This window comes from Schistocerca americana, chromosome 8 (genome assembly GCF_021461395.2).
Source record: "Schistocerca americana isolate TAMUIC-IGC-003095 chromosome 8, iqSchAmer2.1, whole genome shotgun sequence".
In the NCBI taxonomy this organism is placed as follows: domain Eukaryota; kingdom Metazoa; phylum Arthropoda; class Insecta; order Orthoptera; family Acrididae; genus Schistocerca; species Schistocerca americana.
This window is the reverse complement of record NC_060126.1, coordinates 481,790,180-481,815,990: the sequence shown is the minus strand read 5'-3', so window position 1 is coordinate 481,815,990 and position 25,811 is coordinate 481,790,180. Positions and strand designations below refer to the sequence as shown.

Sequence of the window (25,811 nt, the reverse complement as noted above, 5' to 3'; positions counted from 1 at the left end):
GTTTCCCTAATGTATGTTGTCTCTGATAACGTTTTATCGATAGAACTGTGGCGCTAAACTAGAAGTATGAAGGTGAAATTTCTAAAAGCGACCCCATTTTTCTTGTATAGAAATGATGTAAACTAAATCACGTCATCACGAAATTCCACATGTGTCAGCGATCTGTTCAAGCGCCTTTGACGCCGAGAAGCGGCCACTGCTATGAATGGAGTCACTGTTGATCTGATGAATTCAGATTTCTATACAGAAACAATCTTCGATGAGAACCGGACAACAGAAAATAAAAACCGCGCATATTTAACCGTAATTACTAGTGCAAATGCTGATCTGTTGTTGGAAGTATTTTTGAGAGAACCAATTTTCTGGAACTTCTCTACACAGTCGTATCGCATGCCGTCCATCGGTTTCGAAAATCTATAGAAAATCCTTTCTTCGTAAAGAGGTGGCCGAAATAACTTACGTACTTGTTTCAAAAATATTCAAAATGCTCAACAATTCGCTTCATGTGGTGTTCAACTCATTAACTGCGCCATCTAAGGTCCATGCGGTGGTCTTTGCGAGAGTAAAGATACAAGAAAAATACACAAGGGGTGTACGGAAATTAGCTTTAAGATACATATACGTGTTTCGTCGCAATATTTGATACATTTCGGGCCCAGTGGTTAATTGCTTGCGGCTCGTTGGCCGCGTGAAAGCTTTCTACTGCACGCCACTTCGGCGACTTACGTATCCCTAACCTACTCTAGCTATCCAACTTTGGAAGGGGACCTACAGTGTAACTCGTAATCCGAAACATTCATCGCTCACTGTGAAGCCAAACATCGTTAAGAGGTGAAGGTGAGACTTAAGGCAGGCTCTGGTCCAATCCGTTTCGGGCTGGACCACCAGGCCCTAAGTGGGGTAATGTGATTACTTTTATCGCTTTCTTATTATCCCCTGCGTATGAAAAGGTGCCTTTGAGATGAAGTGTCGTGGCGGAGTACAGTCTTGCAAAGTGGAGAAATGTGTTCTGTCTAATCTACTTTTCATTTCTCTTACGTTCTTGGATTTCTTGAAAATGAAAAAAATTGGAGCTAAAAGACTAGATATTCATCGCTTTATGCGAAAAATACGGGCATTTATTAACAAGGTTATTTGTTTTAATATACCGGGTGATCAAAAAGTAAGTATAAATTTGAAAAATTAATAAACCACGGAATAATGTGGATAGAGAGGTAAAAATTGACACACATGCTTGGAATGAAATGGGGTTTTATTAGAACCACCCCATATTGCTAGACGCGTGAAAGATCTCTTGCGCGGTCGTGCGGTAGCGTTCTCGCTTCCCACGCACGGTTCTCGGGTTCGATTCCGGGCGGGGTCAGGGATTTTCTCTGCCTCGTGATGGCTGAGTGTTGTGTGCTGTCCTTAGGTTAGTTAGGTTTAAGTAGTTCTAAGTTCTAGGGTACTGATGACCATCGATGTTAAGTCCCATAGTGCTCAGAGCCATTTGAACCATTTTTGAGATCTCTTGCGCGCGTCGTTTGGTGATGATCCTTTGCTCAGCCGCCACTTTCGTCATGCTTGATCTCCAAGGTCCCCAGACCTCAGTCCGTGCGATTATTGGCTTTGGGGTTACCTGAAGTCGCAAGAGTATCGTGATCAACCGACATCTCTAGGGATGCTGAAAGACAACATCCGACGTCAATGCGTCACCATAACTCCGGACATGCTTTACAGTGCTGTTCACAACATTATACCTCGACTACAGCTATTGTTGAGGAATGATGGTGGACATGTTGAGCATTTCCTGTAAAGAACATAATCTTTGCTTTGTCTTACTTTGTTATGCTAATTATTGCTATTCTGATCGGATGAAGTGCCATCTGTTGGACATTTTTTTGGTTCTAATAAAACCCCATGTCATTCCAAGTATTTGTGTCATTTTGTACCCCTCTATCTACATTATTCCGTGATTTGCTCAGTTTTCAAATTTATACTGACTTTTTGATCACCCGCTAGATAGTAGCAACATATTCATCTCATTTATACTATTTTCATTTCTATCATTTCCATCGAATTCAATGAATCCAATGAAATTACAATCAAGTACCTTTCTGCCAGATATGGTCAAAATGAAAACAAGGATAACTAAGCACGCCTTCGGATCGCTGAATAGCAAGAATCAACTTGTTGCAAAAAGTTTATTGAAGCGTTTCGGCCATGTCATAAACAAACTTAATACGAAGTATCGACACGTGGGGACTCTACCAACATCGGTGCTCAACGAACCGATATTAGCAGAGATGCCACAAGTTTTTTTATGATATACTGTAAAGGAGTTTTGCTATTTGGGGAGCAAAATAACGGATGATGGTCGAAGTAGGGAGGATATAAAATGTAGACTGGCAATGGCAAGGGAAGCGTTTCTGAAGAAGAAAAATTTGTTAACATTGAGTATAGATTTAAATGTCAGGAAGTCGTTTCTTAAAGTATTTGTATGGAGTGTAGCCATGTATGGAAGTGAAACGTGGACGATAAATAGTTTAGACAAGAAGAGAATAGAAGCTTTCGAAATGTGGTGCTTTAGAAGAATGCTGAAGATTAGATAGGTAGATCACATAACTAATGAGGAGGTATTGAGTAGAACTGGGGAGAAGAGGAGCTTGTGGCACAAGTTGACTAGAAGAAGGGATCGATTGGTAGGACATGTTCTGAGACATCGAGGGATCACCAATTTAGTATTGGAGGGCAGGCAGCGTGGAGGGTAAAAATCGTAGAGGGAGGCCAAGAGATGAATACACTAAGCAGATTCAGAAGGATTTAGGCTGTAGTAGGTACTGGGAGATGAAGAAGCTTGCACAGGATATAGTAGCATGGACAGCTGCATCAAACCAGTCTCAGGACTGAAGACCACAACAACAACAAGAACAACAACTCAGTTTTCAAATTTAACTGACTTTTTGATCACCCGGTAGATAGTAAGAACATATTCGTCTCATTGATACCATTTTCATTGATTTCATTTCCATCGAATTCAATGAATCCAATGAAATTCCAATCAATTGTCATTCTGCCAGATATGGTCAAAATGAAAACAAGAATAGCTAAGCACGCCTTCGGGTCGCTGAATAACAAGAATCAACTTGTTACAAAAAGGTTATTGAAGCGTTTCGGCCATGTCATAAACAAACTTAATAAGAAGTATCGTCACACGGGAACTCTACCAACATCGGTGCTCAACGAGCCGATATTAGCAGAGATGCCACAAGTTTGTTTCTGATATTCTGATGATGTTCCATGCCCGAAACGCGTCAGTAAAGTTTTCATAACAAATCGATTCTAGTTATTTAGTGGTATGAACTGTGTTAAGCGCGTGCTCAGGTTAATCGTATAAAGATTTGCTACGCCACGTACGTCGCAAATTAAACCAAAACAAATTCGCTATGCCTAGTTATGATGCGCAGCGAGAACCCTGTCTTAAGTCAAAATGGCGCTACTGACCGGCGTCCGATGGCGTCGCGCCAGGACCTGCGCGTCGCAGTCGATAACTCTGCGCGCGACGAAAGTCCCGCGCGCACGCGCCGCCGCTGCCGGCGGCCCTCGCCATTGGCGGACGCCGCCCATTGGCCGAGCGGCGCTGACGTCACCGCGCACACTTTGCCGCCCCGCGCACTCGGCTTTCGACCGGCGCTCCCCCCACCCCTCGACCGGGCCCCGCACGCGCCGCTCTTGCGCCGCGCTAGCCCGCGCGGCAGATCGATATCAGAGCGTACGAGGAGCGGTCGCAGCGAGCGTCCGGTGACCGGCGCATGGACAGCGATGGGCGACTTCTACGCTCTCGGCACCACCGATCCCAGCTGCTGCGCTAACTTCGTGCACCTCAGGAGGAGACACTAGAAGACCCCGCAAGGTCATGGTCTGACGCAGCGGCGACGTGACAGAAGACGGTGTCGCCGCGCCACAGCCGGAAGCGCTGGACTTTCCCTGGCCAATGACCTCGCTGTCAACTCCCCGAACAGCTCTGGAGGCGTTGTGCAGTTCAGGTTTTGTCAGCTACAACCGTGCGGACCCTTTCGTTCCGTTCGCGTGTCAAGAGCTGTGCTCGTCAGCTGACGGGCCTGCGAGTAACCTTCAACGGTGGAAAAGTTTCCTGATCCGATTTGCATGAAACACTTGACTCTTGTTTCTTGTCAGTCTTTATTGTACGGAAACTAAAAACAGCCAATACTCCGCGAGCAGTGCAACTGCTATGCTGTCCTAGATCTCTAACCCATAACTGTAGGAAGTGATATATCAAAGAAACAAACTGCAGCAGTCGCCAAAAAACACTCTCCTTCATGGAATAAAAGCTTGACGATTTGGTGCAATTAACTGTGCAGAAAAGTACAAAGTGCCCGATACCATTACATGAGGTCTATCTCTGTGACAAACGATCGAGTGTACTGGTGTTATTCACAGGTCCAGGAATAGTTTGCTCAGTTACCTTGGTATTCCATGCGTTGTGTGTACCTGTCATTCGAACCTGTTTAGTTTATCGTGGACTGTTAGTTCCTGTAGTTTTAGTGTAAAAAAAACTCATTTTACCTAGCAGTACATCACAGTACCATCGACGAAGGTGCATTTACATAGAGCTCAGTCTGAACGTAAACTGGTGCGGAAAACAGGATTTTCTTTTCTTCGCGTCTACCACCGTCGCAGGACAGACCGGTGCTCGCCCGCGTGTGATGTGAACTGACGTTGCCGACCTGTATGTGACGATGGAGTACGGTTGGGTGTTGGATGAGGATAGCGCAGACAGCGCCTGCCAACAGCACCACCACCAACAACACCATCACCACCAACAGCAGCAGCACCAACCACCACCACAGGTGCGCCGCATCAACCCCACAGGTGAGTACCGTTGAGACGTATTCTGTGGAGAGACCTTTAATGTTTCCAAGCGCGCTCAAATTATTACAAAGTCTAGCCAGATCACGGACGTAGAATTGTTCGCAACCGTTTACAAGTACCTTCGATAAGCACCCCGTAAATTAGATGAAGAGGTGGAAACATTCTTACGACTTGAGTGCTCGCACGTATGGGTTCATAGACTAGAATAAATAGGGTCTGTGATCGCCTGGAATAGTTAATCAGCGACGGCCAATAACCCATCCATGATACGGCTGTCTGCGTCTATACTGTGCGAATCGCTGTGAAGCGATTAGATTACAAAATTATTGGTGAACGTCTTGAATGCGTCAAATCGTGTATGTATTAGGGGTGATTCTAATAAGCTACAGGTACTAGGAAAGGCGAATGAAAGATTTAGATATATTTAAAAAGTTCGGGGAAAATGTAAAGTATCTGTAAATAAAGTCATATACGAAACGCTAGTATTCTCATTTCTAGACTGTTGCAGTTCTCATCGATTAGGCGTGACAACAGACTTAGGAAGAATTTAGGGACGCACTGCTGGCATCGTCAGAGATCGGCGTAACCCACACGAAAGTGTAACAGACAACCTCGAGGGACTTATATGGGATTCCTTGCATGATAGGTGACGGCGTTCTCGCGAAACTCTGACAAAATTAGAGAATCTGTAGTCACATAAACCTGTGCGACCATTATCCATCGCATATCATGTAGTGGGGATGAGAATAAAATTAGAGAGACTGGGGCACGGACACTGGCATAAAGACAAGTTTCCTTCGCTCGGTATGCGAATGTAATTCTTCCTCTCCTGTTCCTGTTGACTTTTCCCATTTCACCACGGGATCAGCACTGTTATGCCGGTTTCGGCAGTTTTAATGGTATTTACTGGCGGGAATCCCTCCCTCGTGCCACCACTTCTCCTGGGAACGGATCTGTGTACCCCATCTTCTTGCGTCTAGTATTAGATATTATTTTCAAGTGGGATAACGTTTTCCCTTTAGTCTGTATCGCAGGTGGGATGTGGGTACCAGCCTGGTCTTTACCTAGTTGCATGTGGAAAACCGCCTAAAAACCACATCCAAGCTGGCTGGCTTAATCAATGAGGCGGATGCGATCCGGGGCTGGCTCGCTTCCCCGTGTCCTAGGGAGCGGGCACTTTAGCGCTCTTGGCTATCCAGGAGGGTTCAGTACGCGAATATTGTAGCGAAGACAATAATGTTTTGACTTTCCGTCGTAGTAGATAGTGGGAACGCAGCAGTGTCTTCACCTGCAAATATGAATAAATTAACTTCTTGCTGGAAAGATGGTGTCTTTCAGTAGTCTGTTCTGGACCGCTGAGTTGTCATTTTCTGTGTGGTGTTGTGGACGCGGATCTTACGCATTTGCCGCTAGGTGATGACAGATATACGCTATAATGTGCTTCTGAAAATGGGGCTGGTGTCCTGAAATCGCTTTTGCAATAAAGAAATTACAAAATCATACTTGTAGTCAGACTGCAATTCATTTATGATTGAAAAAACTTAATAATTTTCTCACGGCGTGACTCCGTCGTAGATTGTACAATGGCTTGCGGAGTAGACGCCCAAGTGCGAGGTAGATGGTACTTTCTATTGCATTGTATGTTGAAGTTCGTTCCCGTCGCATTCACGAATGGAGCGAGACAACAAAGGCTGTTTTTATGCCTCTGTTCGAACTGTTATTTGCCTAATTTTATCTGCAGTGAACACGGGATACGTATGTAGGAGGTTGAAGGTCATTCGGAGTCCCTGTTCTGGAGTATGGTTATCGCGAGATGTACATTATCTTTCCTACTTTGCCCGTTAATATTTTACTGAATTTTCGATAAATTGCTTCGCCTGTCAAAATAAAGTCAGTGACCATTTCGCAACGCTATTCTTTGTATATGTTTGATGTGCACTATCAGTCCGATGTAATACAGCTCCCGTATACTTCAGCAGTATTAAAGCAGGAGCAGTAATTTTTTGGACGAACTACAGTGTCCTAACATCCTACAAATTAATCGATGCCTACTCTTCGTTTGACCTTCGACTGAGCCTATGTGATCGGTCTACTTCGTAAATGTAAGCATTGTTCATCCTTAAATATTCGTATTTAGTTACTACACTTGTCACAAATTAAGTCTTTTTTGTTGTTGTAAAGTTTGCATTTCTCGGCATTAAAAGTTAGCATCACCTGTGCATTGGCGTGACCTTTTTTCCGAGATCTAACTGGATGTTATTGGCGATTTCTACCAGATATAATTTCGTCATGCATCATCTGTCTGAAATTGCAACTTATACTATCCGCTAATGTGTTCTTCTTCATTTTCTTCATTTCCTTTATTAGCCAAATGGCCTGTTACAGTACTCTAAAAAAATGGTTCAAATGGCTCTGAGCACTATGGGACTTAACAGCTATGGTCATCAGTCCCCTAGAACTTAGAACTACCTAAACCTAACTAACCTAAGGACAGCACACAACACCCAGCCATCACGAGGCAGAGAAAATCCCTGACCCCGCCGGGAATCGAACCCGGGAACCCGGGCGTGGGAAGCGAGAACGCTACCGCACGACCACGAGATGCGGGCTGTTACAGTACTCTATCCCTTGTATAACCCTCCTATAGTTCTACTTCCAGTTCATTTATAACGGAGATCCTTCACCGGGAGTCAGCCTCCGCCCATACGGTCTACATGTTTCTTCCGTTTTCTCCTATTTTCTTTCATGTTTTCTTTTAGCTTATATATTCGTCAATCTTTCCTGATATCATCATTTCTTTTGCGATCTTCTCTTGTGCATCCTTCTACTCTCCTCTTTTTTGAGCGGGTATTCTACTTTCTTGGAGTCTTGTAGCCGCCACCCATGCTTCACTTCCATGAGTAAAGGGTGGTACAACTATGGTTTTGTAAAACTCTGGTTGGATTTCTGTTCTGGATTTATTCTGCTATTTTCTTACACACGGAAGTAAATTTATTTAATTTTTGGTCCACGTCATGGTTGTATTCTTAAACTGCTTAAATTGCCCCAAGTTTTTATTATTTAAGATTACTTTTTATGCTTATGGTTGTATGCCCTGAAATGTCAACAGTTTCGTTCCATCTAAAAACAATTTTAGTTTGTATACAGAGGCTGTCTTCTGCTCCTTGTGAACCCCCATCTGAAGGTCATCTTCATTCTCTGCAAAGACCGTTATGTCATCTGCACTTACGATTACATTTAGTCTAGTGCTCCAACCTACAGTACTTCTTTTTCATACACTATTTTCCAGTTACTGATCATTACATCTACGTATATATTGAAAAGTTTCGGGAAAATTCAGCATCTTTACCTTACTCCATTGCTGGTGTTCATTAGCTTTGTGTTTGTTTTCCACATTTTGTAACAATTTCGGTATTTTGTTATAGACTCTTAATAGAATTTATGAGACTATCTCGCTACAGGAATGGAATAATACAATTATTTGCTAACTCTCGTGACGTACTCTCCGTCACACATTACACTGTGGCTTGCGAAGTATATATGTAGTCGTAGATACCCGTTTATCGTTAAAGGGCTTGCAGTCGGTCGAAAATTTTTTTTCTGAGGCAACTGTTTTTTCTACCAGAGTACATTCAAATGACGTTCGCAATGCATGATAACGTCCACAAAGGTGAAGATAAAACCTTTTTTTCTCTTTTTTTGCCATTGCTATCTCAGAATGTTTTGCTCCAGGATAGCACATTGCGACTCGGAACTCTAAAGAGAAAATTTCGGAGATGGTTCAGGAATATTTTTTGACTAGTTTGGTATGTGGGACCTATGGTCTCCACGGCTCATTGCAGGCTAGTAATGTAATTACTATTCTGTTTGTTACCCCATTTACCTTCGTTTCTGCGAAAACATCTTCACAACATTCAAAAAAACCTGTAATATGCAATTACCGAAAAGTATCACACCGAACACAGAGTACTGCAACGACCTTTAGAGAGATGCAAAAGAGATAAGATTGCCTTTGGTTTGGAAACAGTTCAGAATAGCATTAGATTACCGCTGTTCCACTGCATTCAGTGAACACATGCACGAAATGCATATCGGCCTATTCTTCGCCAGTAAACCTATACTGCTGCTTATGACAGATATACGAGTTAACATTGCCGGAAAAAACAAACACGAGACAGAAGCGAGCAGCACGGAACGCAAGCTTGGAGGCGAAGAGTAAAGTGGACTTTACATGAAGTACCTATGTGAATGGCACAAGTCTGTTTCCAAACAAGTCATTTGCGATGTTGTGTAAATATATTCAGTGCAAAACAAGGGTCGTGCGGTAGCGTTCTCGCTTCCTACGCCTGGGTTCGATTCCCGGCGGGGTCAGGGATTTTCTCTGCCTCGTGATGGCTGGGTGTTGTGTGCTGTCCTTAGGTTAGTTAGGTTTAAGTAGTTCTAAGTTCTAGGGGACTGATGACCTCAGATGTTAAGTCCCATAGTGCTCAGAGCCATTTGAACCAGCCATTTTGCAAAACAAGTAAAAAGGTAAATGGGGAAAAGAAAACGAAATGTAATTACTTTTGTAACAAGCCACCGGAGAGCAAAGGTCCCTTATACCAGAAAAAAATCATATCCCTAAAACCCCTCCAGATTTTGTCGGTGAACACGGCATATCGCCTGTGACCAGCAGGAGACACATGACATACATAGCTGCATCGCGTGCATTTTGCTCAAGGGCCTTGGAAATTTGGAAATCTGTGGTAAGGTCTTATGGGACCAAACTGCTGAGGTCACACAATTTAATGTAACTTAAAACTAACTTACGCAAAGGACAACACACACATCCATGCCCGAGGGAGGATTCTAATCTCCCACAGGGGGGAGTCGCACGAACCGTGGCAAGACGCCTCACACCGCACGGCTACCCCGCTCGGCTGTTTGGCACTCGTGCATCGACCGTGTGTAAAACGTGCTGTGCCGCGCCCCCGTAAAGAGTAACTGCCTATGGCGTGAACTGTGGCTTGTGTCTTCCTCGCAATCACGTGATCGTCGTAGCAAGCAAAACTTATCTTTTTTAGCGTTACTTGGAATTGTGTGTGAAAAAGCGTAAAGTAAGAGTCAAAAACTAAGAATGCATTTGCAGATTCCGTTGTCTTTATTTCCCATTTGATACATTGTGCGACATGCAGTCGTCCTCATTTCACAAGTTAATTTCTCAGGTAGATAATTTCTCTTACCAGTCTCTCCACCTCGTTCTATTGTGATAAGCAGGAAGTGCTTGGAAAATTTACTCTCGCTTTCGTGCGCTTCATGCTTACACTTTTATAGCGATTTGTGAATTTCTCCCTAGAGAATTTAACATGCCAAACAGTCACTCAAATAAGCTTCTCTTCCGAACGGTTGCATGTTAACCGTCCTCTGAAAATCAGCGCTAATTGAAAGTCCTCTAAAATTCTGGCGATAACGGTATTCGAATAAAGAGAGCAGCGTCAGTTATATAACTCATCAAGATGATTTCCGCTCCCATCTTGGACTCGGCAATACTTGAGTCATTTGTAGACAACGAGTACAAAAATGGCGTTTTCCGGCATTACTTGAATGATTTATACACAGTCTACATAAATGGCGTTTTGTACCCTGCGTGCGTATCTGTCGTTTTTTACGTTCGTTCTGTCCCATGTTCAGAATATCATTCCTTTTTTGTCCAGTTTTTTCGTAGAGGTGTAATATTATACCTCCATGAATTTCTCCCGATCAAAAATATCTTATTTTCTCTAACAGGAGTCGGATGTAAAACACGATAGAGATGGCTATTCGATCGAAAAAGCAAAAACAACAGAAAAGCACACTGACGTTTCGGACGCGAATTTAGACTGATTGCCTTATGCACGTCCCCCTCCAAACATCTGCAGTAATATCACACAAAGTATTACATTTCGTGCTTTTCTTGGTCTATCTTTCATTGCAAAGGCAGAAATCGATCTATGTATATCAAATAAAAAACCTCTGTATAATATATAAAACGTCGTTCTACTATTTGCTTACACCACTTCAAAGATGGTACGTGCTCTTCTGAGATTACTTTTATAAATATGAGTGTCACGTCAAAGTTGGATCAACCGATTATTGACAAGGCACTTCTTGCATTTTTTTACTCTTTAACTTTTTCTAAATTACAAATTCCTACTTCTAAATATGACACTTGTTCGTAATATGTATTGGATATTAAAGCCTGTTTTAATTTATTACTTGCACAGAAAACCATTGCAATTTTGAGTGGCCTGAACAAGGTCAGTATATTGCGTGACACTTTATCCAAGTAGATAATATTATTTACAAGCGCACGTAAACGTACTTCTCTGCTTGATAATTTTCTTTTGCATTCTACCTATCACGGGTACCACACCACTTTTTACTAAACGAGATAGGTAATAACTTCAATAACCCAAATAAATATTTCAAATTGTACGTCAAGCATTAAACATTTTTCACCAAATTTTTAACACCCGATTCGTTGATAGTTCTGCCGCACAACGTTATAAACTCTCAAATGTAAATTCCTTTTATTAACAATATCTCACACAGTTTGTGACACGATACATCCGATAACCCACAAAATAGTCTGCACAATTCAGTTTTAACATCAACGTATTTTTTATTTCAGAAACACCTCTTATGAGAAACTTCCTGGCAGATTAAAACTGTGTGCCCGACCGAGACTCGAACTCGGGACCTTTGCTTTTCGCGAGCAAGTGCTCTACTAACTGAGCTACCCAAGCACGACTCACGCCCGGTACTAGTGCTAGTTCTGCAAGGTTCGCAGGAGAGCTTCTGTAAAGTTTGGAAGGTAGGAGAAGAGGTACTGGCAAAAGTAAAGCTGTGAGTACCGGGCGTGAGTCGTGCTTCGGTAGCTCAGTTGGTAGAGCACTTGCCCGCGAAAGGCAAAGGTCCCGAGTTTGAGTCTCGGTCGGGCACACAGTTTTAATCTGCCAGGAACTTTCATATCAGCGCACACTCCGCTGCAGAGTGAAAATCTAATTCTGGACCTCTTATGAGGTTGCTACTAAAATGAACTGGTATCGAGAGTATAACAACAGCTGGAGACTAATTGGACGCCTTATCAGTTCTTTCACAGCGTGTTACAACCATGTACATAGTTTTCATCGAATCAGGTGGGCGTAACACACGACTCGTGGTTCGCTAATTTCTGAGGTAAAGCTCTCACGACCCCGACGGCCAGTAGATAACGAGTAAAAAAAAAAAAAAAGAACCTGATCACCCTCTGGCGGTAAAATTGTAAATCATTACTTATTCAGTTTCTTTCTTTTTTCTTTTTTAAAACAAAAAGTGTAGCACAGATACGTAGCATCCGTGGCTTCCAATGAAATGAAGATAGGGCTGAGTCACTGGTTCTGTGGAAAAGTGAAGGAAATGCGGTAACACGACAGTAAAATGTACGTCGATAACAGGTAGACAGTAAGAATATACATCGATAACAAGAAGACAGGAAGAAAACAAGCCGTCAGCGTAAGATGTTTTACAGTTCTGGTAACAAATCAACATGCGAATACGTTACAAGAAAAGAAGCTACGGTCTGGGCCCACGAGGAAGCACCGCATCCCGTAGTTTTAATGAAGCCCTGAGCACTTTTTCGGGACGGACAACATCACGGACTCGCATCGTCTGCTGTGATTCTCTTCTTGTAAATAATAAAAAAAAAATGTTCAAATGTGTGTGAAATCTTATGGGACTTAACTGCTAAGGTCATCAGTCCCTAAGCTTACACGCTACTTAACCTAAATTATCCTAAGAACAAACACACACACACCCATGCCCGAGGGAGGACTCGAACCTCCGCCGGGACCAGCCGCACTGTAAATAAAAGAATAAATAGACTGACTCGTGCCTGAGTAGCTTACAAGGGAACCTGCCCATCGCACCCCCCTCAGATTTAGTTATAAGTTGGCACAGTGGATAGACCTTGAAAACTGAACACACATCAATCCGTCGCAGGTTCGAATCCTGCCTCGGGCATGGATGTGTGTGATGTCCTTAGGTTAGTTAGGTTTAACTAGTTCTAAGTTCTAGGCGACTGATGACCTCAGAAGTTAAGTCCCATAGTGCTCAGACCCATTTGAACCATTACTAACCACTGATAATTGTTTCTCTTTCCTTTTTTGCCACGAATGTAGTAAAATGTTTCTTTTATTTCATAATAGGCATTGAAACTACCCTTAATTTCACACACATTCCACCTGTAATAATAACTGTGCTCTGCGAAAGATGATTAACAAGAAGCAGCTGCCTGAAGAAACCCGCGTTTTAACCGTCGGAGAGGATGTCGCACTTGCTCGCCTTGACGTACTTTCAGCACATGCGTAATCAATCCACCGCGAAGCTCATACGTCAGCTAGAGGTGAAAGCTAGCTCCTGTTCCTGGCAGTGAAAGGCAATAAATAATTTGCGGTAGATCGTGTCGTTAACTTCAAAGACACTCTATTAAGGGACTGATTCAGGTATCCTTTGCAGTGTATTCGGCATACGAGCTGTTACCTGGCTTCTAAAACAGAGAATTATTATGGAGACGAGTCACTCTTTTTTATGTGTGTTTCTTCTGTCTCGTCATTTCTGAAGCCAAAGTCTCAAAGTGTCGTTTGAGCAGCGGCGCTCTACAGGAAGGTAGCAGGTTTGATTATTGGTGATGGCAGAAATATTCCTCCCCAATTTCTGTGACTCTGTCGGCTGAACATATCTTAGTTCTGTTTTACGCCGTCTACTGTTTCAGAAACTCTGAAAAGATTGGGCGAGTTGTTGCAATCGATACCGCCTGTTTACCTCGTTGACAGGTTTCGGACTGCGAAGAGCCCGAATTCGCACGCTAAAACAGGCCGTGAGTTTCCACAGTTGTGCAGTTAATGCGTATTTTAGTGCGCGACAGCTTCGAGGAAGCTCACTTAGTGGCTGTCGGTCAGTTATTAGCGAAGACTGATGATACGCTCGACCTTGTCAGCTGCTCGCTCCACCTTAGCGCAACTTTAACTCACCTCGTCCTGCCTTACACTGTTGCATGTCGCGCTGAGTAGTTTCTGCACGCCGCTATGCAGTACTCACAGGCAACTGTGGCATCACGCCTCACGCAACTACTTCCTTGGTCGTTCGTGATAAATGGAAGCTACTTCTGGTGTAAGGATACATGCAACTGGCTTCCAACTAGTTCATAGTTCAGCAGAACGCAACGACAGCCGACTTTAGGTGCTTTTCCTCACTCGTTTATTTTAGTTATAATTATGACCAGCCTTACCACGAGTCGCTGGTACTCAGTTCGAATCCTGACGGTGTGAATCTCACTATATGTCGGTTTGTATCTGCGTTCAGTGGAGGAATGTTAATTTGGGTAGTAGCCAGGTGACGTATGGCGGAAGCATAAAGTCCGACGTACTTTGTTGCACCCTTTCTGGAGACTGCCCGTTACTCAGTTGCCCTAGGAGTCAAAGAATAAGGTTTTTCGTGGCATTCTCGGAGCTGGCGTGCCTATTGTTTCGATTATGCTGCAGAAGTATCGCTGGGAAGCCCTTACATATCCTCCATACAGTCTCGATCGGGTTTTCATACTTTTGGAAAATCCGTGGCTGTCGATTTTCTTCAGACGGTGCACACCTGGGTACAGTCCTGGTTCCGTAGGCAACCGCAAACATTTTTTCCATTAAGGCATTGAATGTTTTGTCTGACATAAATTTATCAGCAGTTATGGTGATTACTTTTGAAATAATAAACGTTGTTACTAACTACCGGGTGATTAAAAAGTCTGTATAAATTTGAAAACTTAATAAACCACGGAATAATGTAGTTAGAGAGGTAAAAATTGACACACATGCTTGGAATGACATGGGACCAGATTCATAGGGAAATTATTAAGGAAATGTAGCTCATCCAGGAAAGAACTGTCTCATAAAGTATTTATAAGACCAATTCTTGATTATTTCTCATGAGTCTGGGACTCTCAAAAGATTTTATTAATAGAAGAGATAGAGAAGGGACAAAGAAGAGCCGTAAATTTCGTTACGTGATTGTTTAGTGAGAGCGAGAGTGTTACAAGGATGGTAAACAAACCCCAGTGGCAGATGCTACAAGATAGCTATTGTGTATCACGAAGAGGTTTTCTATTGAAATTCCAGAAGAGTGCACACCAAGAAGAGGCTGTAGATTGCAGCCTCCCACATAGAGCGTGTCCATAATGAAAGTTCTAACTCCAAAGCGCTGTAGAAACAGAACCATTGCTCAGAATGACGTCGTATTTGAACAGCATATTATTGATACACGGGTAAAACGTCATGCTACAAAAAGATTGACGAAAATATTACTGATAGATGGCACTGTAGGTGTCTTCGCGTAAATGGGGTCGACTAGAAATGAAGGACGAATCGCAATACAACGCTATTGTTTGAGTTGCACTTCACGCCATCCGTACTGTTCCATGAGCATGACTGCACAGGTTCGGCAGTCGACAATTGTGACAGCGTTAGCTAGGTAAGCCCACCCAAGGTCGTACCACATCGAAGGGGAAAAACCGGTTTTTTTGTTATCTTCAGGCCAAAGACCGCATAAAAAGCAAAACGACATCGGTTTTTAAGTGTATGGGGGCCAAAAACGGCACAAAAAGCAAAATGACAGCAGTTCTCATTGTAGAGAGAGTGGCGCAAGACATTTTCAATATGCTGTCCCCCATTTTGTGCCACAAATTGAAATCGAGAAACAGCACATTCCACAATAGATCAGAGTTTCTCGGAAGTCACGATCAGATTGCGTTGCGCATGCGTGCCTTCGGTTCTGCTACGTTCGTAATTGGAGCACAGAACACTACATCTTTCAGGCCCCACAGCCGTAAGTCACATAGGTTAAGATCACGTGAACTGGACGGCCAGGGTGAACGGAAATGACAGCTGATAATTCTAGCTTTTCCGAAATGCCTCTGCAGCAATGTGCGGAGGAGTACCATATTGCATGAAAATGATCGTACTCACTCATGCACGCAGCTGAAGGGTCGGACTGACTTTGGTGCATAAGACTCTCACAGCGTTTACCAGTGATGGTACAGGTAACAGGACCCGAAGGACTCATCTCCTCGAAAAAATACGGCCCTACGGTAACGATGCCATCAACCCACACCACATGGCCATTTTTGCAGTTGTATCGCTTGATTTGCGTGCGGATTGAGTACCGGTTGATGTGCGTGCGGATTTTCCGTTGCCCATATACTGCAAGTCTGCGTATTGACATGTCCTTGGAGAGGGAAATGGCATTCATATGTCCACAGAATGATCCGTGGCCATTCATTTTCCTCTTCCATGCGAGCAAAAAATTCCAGAGTGAACATTCGTCTTGCTGGCACGTCAGCAGGAAGCAATTCCTGAACATGGGTGGTTTTGAATGGACAGCAATGTAGGATGTTTCGTAGGGTTTTATGCACCGTGCTGGCAGGCATGTCCAGCGTACAGCCAGTTCCCCGTGTACTGCATGTTTGCACACCACCACTCGACCACTCCTGCAGTGCTATGGCCGCGTCTTCGACACTTGTCGGATCAACTGCTTTCCTCCCTGTGCCACGCTGCACTTCAAAAGAACCTGTCTTTTTGAATTTTGTAATCAGTCCCTGCGGACCCATAGCAGACATCGGACCAGTGCCTTCACACTCTTTAGTGTCCTGAACTTCTGCAGGGCTACTGGCGCACAGTCACCGTTCTTGTAAAAGAGCATCACCAGCAGCGTGCGATCCTCACGGAGATATTCAAGTTGCGCGTCATGGACTCAAAACTGTGGAACAGCCGTGTGCCGTGCGTCTGTTGGCTTGTATATTCTGACGCTTACAGCGCCATCTGTTGTTAAAATATTCGTTTTTTGTTGTTGTTTTTGTGTTCTGTGGCGTTTCGCTGCATCAATAATATGATTTTCAAATCTGACATCATTCTGAGCAGTGGTTTGCTTTGAGATTAGAACTTTAATTATGGCGACCCTGCGCGTGTCTCGAAATGACCGCGAAGAGAAAATCTATCTATAGTCGTTCTTCGAATGCACCGACAGCGAATGGAACAGGGAAGGGAACAATTGACAGTGCTCCCAGAAGTATCCTCTGCCACACAGCGTTAGTTGCCTGCAGGAGTATACAGGGTGGTCCATTGATCGTGACCGGGCCAAATATCTCACGAAATAAGCATCAAACGAAAAAACTACAAAGAACGAAACTCGTCTAGCTTGAAGGGGGAAACCAGATGGCGCTATGGTTGGCCCGCTAGATGGCGCTGCCATAGGTCAAACTGATATGAACTGCGTTTTTTAAATGGGAAGCCCCATTTTTGTTACATATTCGTGTAGTACGTAAAGAAATATGAATATTTTAGTTGGACCACTTTTTTCGCTTTGTGATAGATGGCGCTGTAATAGTCACAAACGTATAAGTACATAATCAAAATATCCACGGGTGTGCTGCCGGTCTATAGTGTCCAACGGGCACAATATTTCGGCGATCATACATATCGCCATCATCAGGTGAACTGACGGACTGAGCTCAGTCCGTCAGTTCACCTGATGATGGCGACGTGTATGATCGCCGAAATATTGTGCCCGTTGGACACTATAGACCGGCAGCACACCCGTGGATATTTTGATTATCAAATACGCCAGGAGAAACTCAAGAATCGTATAAGTACATGGTATCACGTAACATTCCGCCACCCGTGTTAAAATGGACCGTTTACTAGTTGCGGAATACCTCGACATCGTGTTGATGTATGGCTATTGTGATCAAAATGCCCAACGGGCGTGTGCCATGTATGTTGCTCGGTATCCTGGACGACATCATCCAAGTGTCCGGACCGGTCGCCGGATAGTTACGTTATTTAAGGAAACAGGAAGTGTTCAGCCACATGTGAAACGTCTACCACGACCTGCAACAAATGATGATGCCGACGTAAGTGTTTTAGCTGCTGTCGCGGCTAATCCGCACATCAGTAACAGGCAAACTGCGCGAGATCGGGGATCTCAAAAACGTCGGTGTTGATAATGCGACACCAACATTGATTGCACCCGTACCATATTTCTATGCACCAGGAATTGCATGGAGACGACTTTGAACGTCGTGCACAGTTCTGCCACTGGGCACAAGAGAAATACGGGACGATGACAGATTTTTTGCACGCGTTCTATTTAGCGACGAAGCTTCATTCACCAACAGCGGTAACGTAAACCGGCATAATATGCACTATTGGGCAACGGAAAATCCACGATGGCTGCGACAAGTGGAACATCAGCGACCTTGGCGGATTAATGTATGGTGCGGCATTATGGGAGGAAGGATAATTGCCTCCCATTTTATCGATGGCAATCTACAGGGTGTTTCAAAAATGACCGGTATATTGGAAACGGCAATAAAAACTAAACGAGCAGCGATAGAAATACACCGTTTGTTGCAATATGCTTGGGACAACAGTACATTTTCAGGCAGACAAACTTTCGAAATTACAGTAGTTACAATTTTCAACAACAGATGGCGCTGCAAGTGATGTGAAAGATATAGAAGACAACGCAGTCTGTGGGTGCGCCATTCTGTACGTCGTCTTTGTGCTGTAAGCGTGTGCTGTTCACAACGTGCAAGTGTGCTGTAGACAACATGGTTTATTCCTTAGAACAGAGGATTTTTCTGGTGTTGGAATTCCACCGCCTAGAACACAGTGTTGTTGCAACAAGACGAAGTTTTCAACGGAGGTTTAATGTAACCAAAGGACCGAAAAGCGATACAATAAAGGATCTGTTTGAAAAATTCCAACGGACTGGGAACGTGACGGATGAACGTGCTGGAAAGGTAGGGCGACCGCGTACGGCAACCACAGAGGGCAACGCCCAGCTAGTGCAGCAGGTGATCCAACAGCGGCCTCGGGTTTCCGTTCGCCGTGTTGCAGCTGCGGTCCAAATGACGCCAACGTCCACGTATCGTCTCATGCGCCAGAGTTTACACCTCTATCCATACAAAATTCAAACGCGGCAACCCCTCAGCGCCGCTACCATTGCTGCACGAGAGACATTCGCTAACGATAAAGTGCACAGGATTGATGACGGCGATATGCATGTGGGCAGCATTTGGTTTACTGACGACGCTTATTTTTACCTGGACGGCTTCGTCAATAAACAGAACTGGCGCATATGGGGAACCGAAAAGCCCCATGTTGCAGTCCCATCGTCCCTGCATCCTCAAAAAGTACTGGTCTGGGCCGCCATTTCTTCCAAAGGAATCATTGGCCCATTTTTCAGATCCGAAACGATTACTGCATCACGCTATCTGGACATTCTTCGTGAATTTGTGGACGACACTGCGAACACCTCGTGGTTTATGCAAGATGGTGCCCGGCCACATCGCACGGCCGACGTCTTTAATTTCCTGAATGAATATTTCGATGATCGTGTGATTGCTTTGGGCTATCCGAAACATACAGGAGGCGGCGTGGATTGGCCTCCCTATTCGCCAGACATGAACCCCTGTGACTTCTTTCTGTGGGGACACTTGAAAAACCAGGTGTACCGCCAGAATCCAGAAACAATTGAACAGCTGAAGCAGTACATCTCATCTGCATGTGAAGCCATTCCGCCAGACACGTTGTCAAAGGTTTCGGGTAATTTCATTCAGAGACTACGCCATATTATTGCTACACATGGTGGATATGTGGAAAATATCGTACTATAGAGTCTCCCAGACCGCAGCGCCATCTGTTGTTGAAAATTGTAACTACTGTAATTTCGAAAGTTTGTCTGCCTGAAAATGTACTGTTGTCCCAAGCATATTGCAACAAACGGTGTATTTCTATCGCTGCTCGTTTAGCTTTTATTGCCGTTTCAAATATACCTGTTATTTTTGAAACACCCTGTAAATGGTGCAATGTATGCCCATTTCCTACGTTATGTTCTACCGATGTTAGTACAAGATGTTTCACTGCATGACAGAATGGCGATGTACTTCCAATATGATAAATGTCCGGCACATAGCTCGCGTGCGGTTGAAGCGGTATTGAATAGCATATTTCATGACAGGTGGATTGGTCGTCGAAGCACCATAGCCCGTTCTTTCTGTGGGGAAAGTTGAAAGATGTTTGCTATCGTGATCCACCGACAACGCCTGACAATATGCGTCAGCGCATTGTCAATGCATGTGCGAACATTACGGAAGGCGAAGCACTCGGTGTTGAGAGGAAAGTCGTTACACGTATTGCCAAATGCGTTGAGGTTGAGGAACATCATTTCGAGCATTTATTGCATTAATGTGGTATTGTAAGTAGGCTGTTTAGGTTTTTATGTTGGTAACGTCACATAGCGCTCTGTATGAAAATCAGTGACTGTGCTGTGTGCAGTCTGTGGCTGGTTGGCATTGTTGAAATATTCTCTATTGTAGTTTTGGGCAGTTGGATGTGAACAGCGCTTAGCGTTGCGCAGTTTGAGCTGCGCCGCTAGCAGTGGTGGATGTGGGGAGAGAGATGGCGGAGTTTTGACAGCGGATGATCTGAACGTGTGTCCATCAGAGACAGTAAATTTGTAAGACTGGATGTCATGAACTGCTATATATATTATGACTTTTGAACACTATTAAGGTAAATACATTGTTTGTTCTTTATCAAAATCTTTCATTTGCTAACTATGCCTATCAGTAGTTAGTGACTTCAGTAGTTTGAATCTTTTATTCAGCTGGCAGTATTAGTGCTCGCTGTATTGCAGAAGTTCGAGTAACGAAGATTTTTGTGAGGTAAGTGGTTCATGAAAGGTATAGGTATTGTCAGTGAGGGCCATTCTTTTGTAGGGATTATTGAAAGTCAGATTGCGTTGCGCTAAAAATATTGTGTGTCAGTTTAGTGTTGATCAGAATAAGTAAAGAGAGAAATGCCTGAGTACGTTCAGTTTTGCTCAGCTGTTTGAAAATCAAATAGCGTAAGAGTTTTATCAGCACAGTAATTCATTAATTTTTCTTAGGGGATGTTTCAGTATTTACAGGTAATCACGCTGTAATAGCACGCGTTGTCAAAAATGCTAAGTTCACAAAGGTACATGTATCACATTGGAACAACCGAAATGAAATGTTCAAACGTACCTATGTTCTGTATTTTAATTTCAAAAGCCTACCTGTTACCAACTGTTTGTCTAAAATTGTGAGCCATATGTTTTTGACTATTACAGCGCCATCACAATGCGAAAAAAGTGGTCCAACAAAAACATTCATATTTCTTCACGTACTACACGAATATGTAATAAAAAATGGGGGTTCGTGTTTGAAAACACGCAGTTGATATCCGTTTAAGCCATGGCAGCGCCATCTAGCGGGCCAACAATAGCGCCATCTGGTTTCCCCCTTCAAGCTACACGAGTTTCGTTCTTTGTAGTTTTTTCGTTTGACGCTTATTTCCTGAGATATTTGGCCCGGTCACTATTAATGGACCACCCTGTAGATGTAGACCTACATCCCAGCACTAGACCGAGTACTTTACATCTTGTGCTAGTAGTTCACTTAAGAATGCCGCACAGAAACTCCATCGGGCTCGAGTATACTGCTGAGTTTCAACCTTGTGCGCTGGCGGCTGGTCCACTTTCTGCGTGTGGAGAGCATACAACCGCTGGACAGCCTCCTACGATGGCGACCGCGCGGAAGAGCGCGACAGCTGTCGGGCGCTCCAGCGGCGGCTGCTGCCTCGGGACGTCGCGCCGCCGCGTTTCTCCGCCCGCTCGTCGGCCGCCGGGCTGCAGGTGTGTAGGGCGACGAAAGCGGCGCCCGCCGCCCGGTGCGTGCACGCACTGCGTGCTCCACGGAGCGTGCCGCCCGCCTACGCCGTATCTCGGCTGGCTCCCCTCGCTATCATCTCGGTCTCACTTTCGGCGCAGCCACAACCATCTCTCCAGCACCGGAACTGTCACTTTTCCCTCAATTCCCGCGGTCAAACCACAAGTACACAAAGAGCTGCGCTTCACCAAAACTACGGCTCGCTATTTTTGGGGCACTTCATAAGTGACGTAGTAAATGGTAGGGTTACCGATAGTACTGGTAGCATTGGCACATAAATTAATGTGTAAGAGAGAATCAGGAAGCTGGCGATTCTCTTTGTTTTTTTGTTTGTTAGACTGTTTTCTATGCACGCAGTTAGAATCGCACGTCTTTCATTGTTAGTCCATTGCTTATTTCATATCCTTACTGAATATAAATCACATTTTAGAAGTAATAAAAGTTAATTGATTACGTAACTTCTGCACGTTTATGTAACGAAAGCAATTGTAAGTAGACTGTTTAGGTTTTTATGTTGATAACATCACGTAGCGTTCTGTATGAAAATCACTGACTGTGCTGTCTGCTGTTTGTAACTGGTTGGCATTGTTGAAATATTCGCCATTGTAGTGTTGGGCAGTTGGCTGTTAACAGCACGTAGCGTTGCGCAGTTGGAGGTGAGCCGCCAGCAGTGGATGTGGGGAGAGAGATGGCGGAGTTTTGAGAGCGGATGATCTGGACGTGTGTCCATCACAGATAGTAAATTTGTAAGACTGGATATAATGACTTTTGAACACTATTGAGTTGAGGTAAATACATTGTTTGTTCTCTATCAAAATCTTTCACTTGCAAACTATGCCTATCAGTAGTTAGTCCCTTGAGTAGTTAAAATTTTTTATTTAGCTGGCAGTAGTGGTGCTCGCTGTATTGCAGTAGTTCGAGTAACGAAGATATTTGTGAGGTAAGTGATTCGTGAAAGATATAGGTTAATGTTAGTCAGGGCCATTCTTTTGTAGGGATTTTTGAAAGTCAGATTGCGTTGCGCTAAAGATATTTTGTGTCAGTTTAGTGAAGATCAGAATAAGTAAAGAGAGAAATGTCTGAGTACGTTCAGTTTTGCTCAGCTGTTTGAAAATCAAATAACGTAAAGGGTTTACCAGCACAGTCATTCAATAATTTATCTAAGGGGACGTTTCACAGTTACTTGTCTACATCTACATCTGCATTTATGCTCCGCAAGCCACCCAACGGTGTATGGCGGAGGGAACTTTACGTTCCACTCTCATTACTTCCCTTTCCTGTTTCAGTCGCGTATGGTTCGCGGGAAGAACGACTGCCGGAAAGCCTCCGTGCCCGCTCGAATCTCTCTAATTTTACATTCGTGATCTCCTCGGGAGGTATAAGTAGGGGGAAGCAATATATTCGATACCTCATCCAGAAACGCACCCTCGCGAAACCTGGACAGCAAGCTACACCGCGATGCAGAGCGCCTCTCTTGCACAGTCTGCCACTTGAGTTTGCCAAACATCTCTGTAACGCTATCACACTTACCAAATAACCCTGTGACGAAACACGCCGCTCTTCTTTGGTTCTTCTCTATCTCCTCCGTCAACCCGACCTGGTACGGATCCCACACTGATGAGCAATATTCAAGTATAGGTCGAACGAGTGTTTTGTAAGCCACCTCCTTTGTTTGATGGACTACATTTTCAATCTCAAGCTGGTACCCGCCTTACTAACAATTAATTTTATATCATCATTCCACTTAAAATCGTTCCGTACGCAAACTCCCAAATATTTTACAGAAGTAACTGCTACCAGTGTTTGTTCCGCTGTCATATAATCATACAATAAAGGATCCTTCTTTCTATGTATTCGCAATACATTACATTTGTCTATGTTAAGGGTCAGTTGCCACTCCCTGCACCAAGTGCCTATCCGCTGCAGATCTTCCTGCATTTCACTGCAATTTTCTAATGCTGCAACTTCTCTGTATACCAAAGTATCATCCGCGAAAAGCCGGATGCAAGTACAGTTTATACGCAAAAACTTAAAAGAAATATATAAAATTATTTTTGGTAGGGTGTAGTCAGTAGAATGTTCTTCATCATGATCAAAGGCATGAGTTTCGTGTCTTTATTGATAAAGGTCAAAGTTGTTTATGAAACTCACAAACATGTTTTATGTAATTTCGACGAAGTTTTTTATTTTATCTTTTTGTTAGGGAAATTGCGTTTTCGAGGGCTGTATGATAAATCTGTATTGCCGTCTTTATTTTTACAACAATGTCCCTGTGCTTCACGTTACAAATCGACAGTTTTCGAATAAAACCCGAATTAAGCATTGACAAGTTCAGTTTTGCTGTAAACACTGTTTATTTTTCAAGTAACAGACATTAGGCTAACTGTTCCGCATGTTATATGGCCCTTTATATTTCACACTCAGCTTCTAGACGGTTTACCGATTCCGGGTTTTAAGGGAATCTAGTAAGACACTCATCGCATATGTAAAGAGGTATAAGGTAAAACCCAATAGCTATGCAACACACCTAACGTACAGGTAACATGGGTATGACCTTAATTCAACAGTTTTATTACAAAAACTATCGTAGTCTGTTCTTACTTATGACTGTCTACGGTAGCGTGCGGCAGTTTTGCAACTCTGTCTACGCCATGTCCCCTGCGCACGACGGGAATCTTCGTAAGGTGTTGTCTCTCTTTGGAAGTTCGCTGTCATCATGGCTAATCTTGTCTTTCACTTCGCTGATCCAAATAGTTGCAGGGAAATACTCTTTTTCTGTAACCACGTCGCTCGTCTTGTTCCTGCTGATATTTTCCTTACAACTTTTCCTTTCAGCCTCAGAATATTGTACCTGTCTCCTGTCATCACATGGACAAAATACTCTAGTTCTCTGGTTTTGACTGTCCTCCCCAATTCCTTGACGTTATTGATTCGCCTTACAACGTCTTTATCCGTAGTTATTTGTGTCCAGGATATTTTTAACTTTCGTCGATAGAGCCAGATTTCGTATGTCTCAACCTTTTAGATTGTGCCTTATTAACTGACCAAACCTCCATTCCATACAAAAGTACTGGGATTACACAACATTTAATCATTCAGAGTCTTGGTTGAAGTTTAAATTACTGTTGGTAAAAATGACCACTTCTTAAAAATAGCCAGCCATTGTTCAATTTGCTATTGAGTTGCTGGGCCTGATCAAGTATATCATTTATTCAAATACAGAGGTTTTTATATTTTGATGGATATGGATATTTCAGTGGATATGATGTTAATAGTCATTCCTGATGAGGTTTTAGGAGTCTTCTAACAGTCATGTATTTGGTTTTGCTAAAATTCGTTTTGTGGGCAAAATCGTTAGTGACTCTATTAATTTCTTCAATAGTGTCCGCAGCTGTGTTACGTTTTCAGCCAATACTAGTTTCTCGTCAGCGTAGCGCATAATATTAATCACTTTTCCACTTACTTTTTTGCATTTTTCTTGGTTTGTTATATCTTGCCTGAAGATTGCCTCCGAATAATACGAGGGCTATTCTGAAAGTAAGGAACGATCGGTCACGAAATAGAAACCACAGTGAAAATCAAAACTGTTTTATTTGCAACAGTTGAACTACGCCTTCCAGCTGCTTCTCTACATAGTCGCTGCTCCGGCTTAGACATCTGTCGTAGTGTTGTACCAACTTTCCAGTACCCTCGTCATAGAAGCCGACAAATTTTCTACGCTGGACTGAAGCTTGTTGTCTGTGCCAAAATGTTGTCTTCGTAACCAGCCGTTCATTTGAGCAGAGATGAACAGAGAGAAGCATGTCCGCGACTGTATGGTGTGTGATCAAACGCTTCCTATCGAAAACGCTGCAGGAGCGTCCCCATTGCCCCTGAAGTTTGCGGCCGAGAACTGTCATGGACTGTGCGGCTGTTCCCGGCGGAGGTTGGAGTTCTCCCTCGGGCATGGGTGTGTGTGTTTGTCCTTAGGACAATTTAGGTTAAGTAGTGTGTAATCTTCGGGACTGATGACCTTAGCAGTTAAGTGCCATAAGATTTCACACACATTTGAACATTTGAACTGTCAGGAAGAAGGAACTGCATGGCAGTTACGTTATGAGCGGTTGCATAAAATCAGGCGAAATCCCTCGGCAGCCTCGCGTATTTT

General features: G+C 43.6%; 1 protein-coding gene across 6 annotated transcripts in view; it reads left to right on the top strand.

Moving 5' to 3' along the window:
• Positions 1-4,414: 4,414 nt before the first annotated feature.
• The window catches only part of LOC124544921 (myelin regulatory factor), a 343,973-nt gene continuing 322,576 nt past the window's right edge, over positions 4,415-25,811 (top strand). For 3 of the 6 annotated variants that reach the window (XM_047123662.1, XM_047123663.1, XM_047123661.1), the window contains exon 1: positions 4,415-4,872. In XM_047123662.1, the coding sequence (XP_046979618.1) occupies positions 4,740-4,872 (133 nt within the window). In that variant the 5' untranslated portion in view covers positions 4,415-4,739. The remainder of the gene's footprint in view (positions 4,873-25,811) is intronic. The other 3 variants (XM_047123666.1, XM_047123664.1, XM_047123665.1) reach the window with 2 other exon arrangements.